The sequence below is a fragment of the Apteryx mantelli genome, chromosome 1 (assembly GCF_036417845.1).
Source record: "Apteryx mantelli isolate bAptMan1 chromosome 1, bAptMan1.hap1, whole genome shotgun sequence".
NCBI classification, from domain to species: Eukaryota; Metazoa; Chordata; class Aves; order Apterygiformes; family Apterygidae; genus Apteryx; species Apteryx mantelli.
The window spans coordinates 75,306,154-75,314,706 of NC_089978.1; the positions used below are offsets into that span (position 1 = coordinate 75,306,154).

The 8,553-nt window shown below is 40.4% G+C and overlaps 1 protein-coding gene across 4 annotated transcripts in view; it reads left to right on the plus strand.

The window, feature by feature from the left end:
- RASA3 (RAS p21 protein activator 3) overlaps positions 1–8,083 on the plus strand; it is a 138,268-nt gene extending 130,185 nt beyond the window's left edge. For 3 of the 4 annotated variants that reach the window (XM_067295465.1, XM_067295471.1, XM_067295475.1), the window contains 4 exons: positions 2,390–2,601; positions 3,435–3,538; positions 5,460–5,643; positions 6,226–8,083. In XM_067295465.1, the coding sequence (XP_067151566.1) occupies positions 2,390–2,601; positions 3,435–3,538; positions 5,460–5,643; positions 6,226–6,301 (576 nt within the window). In that variant the 3' untranslated portion in view covers positions 6,302–8,083. Of the gene's footprint in view, positions 1–2,389; positions 2,602–3,434; positions 3,539–4,600; positions 4,702–5,459; positions 5,644–6,225 lie in introns of those variants that run through there. The other variant, XR_010883994.1, reaches the window with a different exon arrangement.
- Positions 8,084–8,553: the final 470 nt, after the last annotated feature.

The following is an 8,553-nucleotide window of genomic DNA, read 5'->3' on the forward strand; positions in this document are numbered from 1 at the left end:
TGTAACTCTGATTAACTCTTTAGTGAAGACAGTCTTTAACTTCTGCTGATTCTACTGGGCTAAAATGCATTCAGAACATCCCTTTATCGTAGATATTTCTTATAGGAAAAATATCTCTTGATTGCTAAAGTCAGAAGATAGTACTCTGACTACAAACAGAAATTGGGTTTATTTGGGTGCCTAAATTCAGTATTGCACAGGGCATGAAGGTGTTTATGTTCATTCCAGAAAGTAAAATGCAGAGTCTTTCCATAAGTAGTAGAAAATATCATTGCCACCTTCCCATGCCAATATATTTCCATTTATCTTGCCATATATAAATAGAATACCACAGCAAGGACAGAATTTTCAAAAAACACAGCAGATGTATTTGCAGTGGATATTCCATCCTGGGTGCTAAGTGTGATTAAAAATCCAAATTTTCTATTAATACTCTGCATGCATCTGTTCTCAGAATTGATCCAGATCTATTTTCCTCACTTGTGGTAAGTCTGCATGTCTAGCAGAAAGGCCAGAAAGTCTGTGCATCACCTCTCAAGCAGCCTTCATCTTCCTAAGTAGAGTTTTGGGTGCTGGGGAGCTAATGTTTTTTTGGAGGGGCGGGGTGTTTTTGTTTTTCCTTAGTACTGTTCAGGTCTTCAGTGTTGTTTGAGGAGCAACTGGTGTTTTTGAGAGTGTAAAGGTCTTACAAACACTTGAAATTCTTGGCTTAGTTGTTGGCTTCTGAGTAACAGTTGCCATATGTTTGTTCACTTAGACTGGTATCCCCTTTTGTGAAGCCATAGCCCTTAGATATGTTCCTCTGTTGTAATGCAGAAGGCTCCATTTAGCCCAGCAGGGTGTTAAAATTTTTTTCTTCCCTGTGGTTCTGTGTTAAACGAGAGTTAAGCTGCACACTCCTGTCTTCCTCTTTCTTTCTTTCTTTCCCCATCCCCAAACTCAAAGTTGCCAGTTATGTCCTGAAAAGTTTTAATAAAAGAACTCTAGTCTGTATTTTGGCAATGCTGGACTGATCACAGCTGCTGATAGCAGCTCCTCCACTGGCATTATGGTAGCCTTTGTGCTTTTCCAGCTGATGTCCCACATCCCCAGAAATACAAAATCTGGGGAAATGAATGTTGGAGTTTTCTGTTCCCTTTCAGAAATGACACTGTAATTAAAATAAAGCTATTTGCTCATGATTTAGCAATTATATTTGCAAGCCATTTTGAGGGATGCACACTGAAGAGTATCACAAAAGGAGAAGAGATTGTGGCTGGTCAACAACATCGTGCCAGTCGGCAACATTGTCCTAACCTGCTAGGTGAAGAAATCAGGCCAATGTTTCAGGTCTTTGTAATGTACAAAGGTGCATTTCAGGGTTTTTTGTTTGTTTGTTTTTTAAATAACACAGAGGAACCAGCTGTCTGGAAAATAATATACCGTACAGTATGGGTAGCATAATATCTGATGACTTGAATATTCAAATGGAAAAGTAGAAAGGGAAAAGGGTAATTTAGGTGATCCAGAGAGGAAGAAATCCATTAAAAATAAGTATTTGCAGAAGTTAGAGGAATTGAAGATGGTTGACACTTGCCTTCCCAGCATTTATGGTTAAGATCACTAACTTTAGCTTAGTTATCTTCAGTGCAAGGTCAATATATCAAGCAAGAGGGCTGTGCATCAGAAATGTGCTCCTTCAAGAGGAAGAAAATAAATGCAATTGTTCCATATTAGATTACAAGCTGTTTTGAACAGGCAGGGGAGGTCTAGTTTAGATTTTGAATGTCCAAGACATAATGCAGAATTAATGTATAATTATTTGAACCATCCACAGGTGGTTAGAGAGATGCACAGAAAACTGCATGGCTGTGATTTACTAATAGCAGATATATTTGGGGGGCATAGAAGCACAGGAGTTATTAAAAAGAAAGAATCTGGCCAAAGTGCATGTTAAAAAGACTAGTGATATGACAGTGTTAAATAAAGCAAAACTGTCATGAAGGCTGGATCCAAACTCTGATTTTCCCTTTCCTGACCCCTGCTGACTAGCATTTCCGTTCAGCCTTGCATTCGTTCCTTCTGTCAGCCTTCCAAAATCTGGAGCTGCAGCATTATTTAAATTGCATCTCTGAGGCTGAGAGCAAATCTTGCAGAGGCCCAACCCAGCAAGCTGGTAATGGCTGGTTTTAAATCATCTCCTTCAGGAACAGGATCTTATTCGTGTACCAGGTTAAAGGTCTTGTTGTTTTAAAGGCACATTTGCTCCTTGGTTTTGTGCTGAAATATATTTATTGGTGTATTCTTTTCATATGCTTTTTTTTCTCTATAATAAATCTTCAGTCTGTACCCAGTCTTAAATTCGACTCATATCGGTGGTTTATTCTGTGGCTTATTTCCTTGTTTGCAGATGTTCCAGGTGATACAGCCTGAAAGAAGAGTCCTGTATATCCAGGCAAATAACTGTGTGGAGGCCAAGGACTGGATTGATATACTCACCAAAGTTAGCCAATGCAACAAGAAACGCCTCACAGTCTACCATCCCTCTGCTTATCTTAATGGCCACTGGCTCTGCTGTAAAGCTACTGCAGATAACACTCCTGGCTGCACACCCTGCACAGGGTAAGGACTGGCAACATGACATTGGTCTAGATATTGCCAGGGGATGTGTGTGTCTGCAGTGTAGCCTGCGGATATGCAGTGCCAAGAAGATCTGCAAGGTGCGCCAGCCCTGTGGAGTTTTCAGCTCCAACAAGGAACACTGTCAAAGACCATCTTTGTTGTCATTCCTCATGCTGTCAATATCTGCATATCTTGGTCAAAATGTTGATATTTTTAGAGTTCAAGGCATTGACAGGAATCTACTGTGGGATAAGATATTTTTCTTCTGGCCAGCTGTGCCAGAACTAATGCCAGAAATCCCTGCAACTTTCTGTTGTTTGTAAATTTTCTGAAACTGAGAAGCTTTTGCTTCTAGATTTAATTCTTAACTGATCTTTTCTAAGAGCCCCCTCATTGTGTCTGTTAAATGAAGAGGTACTGTCCAGTTCCTGGGAGACTGTTTTCATCTAAAATGGGAGAGGCAACAGGTCTGTAGTGGTTGTTAGTCTCAGAATATAAAATCTGAATAGTTGGGAACTCGGTGCTTTAGCTCCTCCATCTGGCTATAGCAGATTAATTCACCAGAATGTCTGGATACTGGTGGAGTCTATTCTTTCAAGTCAGAGTGAAAGCATGTTGGATAATCTGGATGTGAAGAAGTTTTGGGCTTGTCTACCTTTTCTGCTGGGAAAAATGGGGAAGTTTCAAGATTCATTACATACAATCTGATAGCTTTCATGAGTACTTACTTTTAAGCCTGAAAGTCACATGTGCTGTCATCCTTGTTAAGTGTTTTTATGCCATAATGTGCTATCTATAATCTGACTTCTGCCTCTCTTCCTGATGCCTTACAGAGGCCTGCCAGCAAATATACAACTGGATATAGATGGAGATAGAGAAACTGAGCGCATCTACTCTCTTTTCAACTTGTATATGTCAAAATTGGAGAAAATGCAAGGTGAGGATGAAAGATCTTTGCATCTCCAGTACATTCAGCAAGATGAAAGTACTTTGAAAAATTATATGTTCTAGCTAGAATATCCTTGCAGATCACATGCCCATAATATAGTGGCCGTTATTTAACTTGTTTCCCCTCCTGCTGCCTTGAGGCAGTTGCGTGAATTATTTTTGGTACACTCTGCAATCTCATAGTCTGTGCAAAGTTCTTTGCACGTTAAACAGTTGTTTGAAATACGGTCTTAACCACAGTGTCCTAAAATAGCATAGGCTCAGGGCATAGCTTGCGTGCTCTAAATTGATAAATCACTGCAGGTACTAAACCAGAAGTTTACTGAACCTGAAAAGAAGCATCAACAAAGTTGAGGTTTCAGTGTAACATGGTTTTGTGTCACCAGAAGCCACGTGCACGTTCTATAATTCAGTTCCCAAGAACGGGCTGGATCCAAATGGTTTCTTCAGGCAGGCTGTTTTGGAGTTATCAACGAAAGCTGACCCTGTGGACGTCTTTGAAATGAAAAGTGAAATTTGGCCTGGGAAACACTCAAGAGCTGAGGGGAACAGAGATATAAAATGAAGGATCAAAGAAAGAAGAGACAGCAGAGGAAGTTAGTACTGGTAGGCATGCCAAGAAAAGTATCCGGTGTACATGATGCCAGACTTGAAATCCCAATTTAGTACAGGGAGTGGCAGGGAAGCCTTCACTGTGGCACTAACCTTTAAATAGTACTTTATTCTATAATATGAGCTAAGCCAGTGGTGTCAGACATCCAGCTTGGAAAGCACTTTAATCCATTCCTGGCTGCCATGCAGTTGCAAATTTAAGATCCCCCACCACTTCCGAGCTGCCTGAACTGATGCCCAGCTTCCCCTGTTCCGAATCCTCAGTGCCAGGGCCAGCATCTAGTTTCAGCGACAGGGAAAAGGACACAGGTCTGGCACAGACAGTACAGCAAGGAGAGGGTAACCTGAAAGCTGAGCCTGAAACAGCAGTAAAGCTATAAAGTTAGGGAAAAGTAGAGACAAGAGTAAAATATTCTCTCTCCTCTTCTAATATGGTCAGCTACAGTGCAGAAGTAGATCACATGATGAAAATGTTGCGTATGTTCATGCAAGCAGTGTCCTGGTCTCTTATGCAGCAAGGTTCACTGCTGGGATAAGAAGGTAATGTTACAGTTTACCCCTTCTTAGAATATTTCCTTTAGCAGGCAGCTAGGCAATAGTCGTGGCATGTTCTACTTACTCTTGCTTTCTGATTCTTTTGGGGATAATGTGGTAAAACATCTTCCATGCTTGCTTCAGCCTGTAATTCTGTTTCAAATTCAGTCTGTTGTGAACAGCCACACTTTGCTACTTATCTGCTGCTTATGAACATTTCCCATCCTGCTTTCTGACAAGAAAATACTTGATTTCATGCGGGCTGGTCATGCGAAGTGGCATGTTTTAGCCTGTGTTAGAGTTCCCAAAGGGTGTGCATGGTACTGCTAGTGGTAACAGAGCTGCTTCAGTTATGTGCACAGGAAAAAAACCTGGCCTGCTTTTTTTTTTGCTTTTTTTCTTTTCTCCAAGAGGAGATAGGAGCACTACCAGTGCAGCAGAGGCCAGCTTAGCACAAAGTTGGGAGCAGCTGCCAGGCTTGTTGCCCTTTCTTTATGAGACTAGGAGGAGAGAGTGGGCACAGACCAGTCCCCCCCGCCCTATGCCTACAAGCAGCCCAGCAGAAGGACAAGGAACTGCTCCTTCTGCTGTCACCGTTGATGTGTCAGCTGCAGTGCTGTGGTGGTCACGCTGAGGCAAACTAAGTTTAGGAACTGCTAGCCTGTGTGAACCCCAGACTGAGTATTTTTAGTCTGCCTATTCCACTTTTTCCGACCTATCTGATACCTATTCCTGCCTGTTCCTGTAATCTATTTTTTCCCCAGAGGCCTGTGGCAGCAAATCTGTGTATGATGGGCCTGAAGAGGAAGAATATTCAACATTTATCATTGATGACCCTAAGGAGACTTATAAAACACTAAAGCTGATTATTGAAGGTGTTGGAACTTTAGAGCAGGAACATGCTCAATATAAGAGGGATAAATTTAAGAAGACAAAATATGGAAGCCAGTAAGTATGAGTTGTCCAAACAGAGACACAGTCCTGGGAAACAGCAATTCACTTGCTTATTGTCTGGCCTTCACCCTATTCATGTTCATAAAAGATCCAGAAAATACATACAAAGTAAGAATTTGACTTGGGATTGATATCATGGTACTTTAAAGAGTTATAAGGATTTTCTTAAATGCTTATTTTTTAATATAGTTTCATTCATAAGAATAAGCCTGATGATTATTTTTTCTAATTTTGAACCTGTGCCCATAAAATAGGGAGTAAATAGCAAAAGATGCATGTATTTAGTGTGCATTCTGGAGTGTAGGTTTAAAATCGGGAGGAGTGATTGATACAGCCATATGACCTTATTTTGTGTACATAAAGCAGTTTTGGGCACAGCTGACATAAAAAGGAGCTTGATTCAACTACCAGTTGGTTCTTCCAGTTAAAGTTAGATGCAGAATATCATTACAAATACAACCCTGAAAATCATACTTATGGGAAAGGTTTTGCCTGTTCACTTTCCATTCTGAGTTTTTGATGTCGTGACAGAAAACTCTATGTATAACACTTTTTCCAATTTTGTTTCTCTTTTAGAGAACATCCAATTGGTGACAAGAGCTTCCAGACTTACATTAGGCAGCAGTCGGAGATCTCAGCACATTCCATTTGAAGTGCAAGGAAAATCACAGGACAGTGCTGAAGGGTCGATCAGTGAAGCTAAAAAGCAAAACAAAAGGGAAGCCACACATGTAGCAAAATGTATGGATAAGTGTCAAGCTTACAAACTTTGAGACTTGCTAAAGGTTGTATTCTCTTTTCAAGAAACTGTTACAATAGTTGCTATGCACTTTATTCATCTGGTTGTTGACAGATGATAAAACTCTGCCTTCTAGGCAGTTGTTGTCATGTGTATTTTTAAATTTGCTTTGGTTTCTTGGAATCTAGTGATCAGTTCAATGATCAAGCTGTGTGGTCTTCATCTTGACAACTTCCAAGCAATTCCTTATGTTTCAGAAACCAAGCATGCTGCTAATATGCAGCGTTTTCTAGAATTGTTTGTTACTGGTTTTGTTCCTGGTTACTGTATATTATGCCACATCCCTGCGTGCTCTCTTAGGAAAAGCTTAGTAACACTTCACTTTTAATGCCTGCATTTAGAAAAAAAGCAGAGAAAAGCCCTCTGGTTGGTGTAATCTCTTGCATTGTAGCTTGTATTATAAGCAGGCCAAGGAGCAGGACTTTTGTTTTTACAACAGCATAATTTTTGCTAAATGTGCACAGTTTTTAATAGAAATCCAGATCTGAATGGTACTCTTGATATTTTTGAGATACAAAGTCATTTTTCCAGACACATTCAGCAGACTTTGAAGATGAACTCTCAGTGGTATGATAAAGCTGACTCATATAAATGTGAGTAGGTAAGAAATGAACTAATGTCAAAGCTGCATGGTTTTTTACACAGTCCAGTAATGATAATCTTTGGAAGTCTGTCAATGGAAAGGCAAGGTAAGCTGATTTTGAAGACTTTTCACCACAGCAGCAAGAAGGATGACTAGAACACAAGTCTGGCAGCTGAGATGCACTGAGTCCCAGGCACAAAAGTCATCAAGATGGGTTTTCTGTGAAAGGATGTTTAAGCACTGGAGTCCACGCTATCCTGGTACCACTTGGTTTTCTGGAATATAGATTTCTACTTTTCCAAAAATGTTTTTAAATACTTTTTTTTAAAGAGATTTGCTAAAGGTAATTTAGTATATTAACATGCATAATGGTAACTTGTTAATATTCTGAGTGTAGTGAAAATGGAATGAACTATGTATCTCACTAATACCAACAAAAGTCATTAAGGAGGGGAATAAAGATCTGCTAAATATAAGATATATATTTATGTATGCTGTTTAGTTGTACCCCATAACTTTCCTCTGTATAAGGGTCTAATTCACAAACATCTAGCTTTGATAACACAGAGGCCTTTGTGATGGACTTTAAGCTTCTGTGGGATAGAAGCTGATGTTGGTTTTAAGCTGAATTGGACCAGAAAACATTGAACTGTCAGTTTAATGTGAGGATATCTGTATCTTTGCCTAAAGTGTTACAGAGTAACTCTTAACTGTGTCCTCATTGCATCTGGTGTGATTTAAGATGGCTGAATTATCTGGAATGCCTCTGCTCGTTAGTGATGCTCTTAGGAATGAGGTTTTCTTTTTGTTTGAGTATACAGTAGACCACCTCCTAGTAGATGATAAATGATCCTTTATTCATCTTCACCCAGAAGACTGGGGAAAGGGAAATACTGAAGCATTACAGAGATGCATTTTGGACTCCAAGCTTTTAGCTGCCATGAACTGCAATTTTTAACATGTATTTGTAACTTAATATTGTTTATAAAATACTAATGACCTGTAATGTGTGTTCTACTTGCCAATTAAAAGAAATGTTTTATTTCTGAAAACTGCATGTGCACCTGAAGTCTGTTTAGGTTCACAGTGATCACCAGGGGTGCCCCTTGGCACAGCATCCGCTCTTCAGAGTTGGGCTGTGGATGGGGTTCCTTGTGAGTTTAAATCAGTCTATGTCAGTTGGGGCTGCTGAGTCCCATCCTCCCTTTTCCTCCCTTCCCCACCCCTTCTCTTGGGTCAACATTGCACCTGTGGGACTGCACAGTGAACCAGATGGGGCACCTGAGCCACCTGTCAACAAATCCAGCAAAGAAAGCAGTTCTCATTCAGCCAGATCAGCCTTTTGAACTGTTTCCTTGTGTTATTACACTGTTGCTGCTGGTAGAGAGGAGGGGTGAGACCATGTTGCAAGGACAGGAGGGACGAGTGGGAGCATGGCAACTCACATTTAGATTGGCTCGTGACCTTGTGGAGCCACTGCCTTTCTGGCTACGACCTGTTCTGTGGCTAAAGCTTGGACATA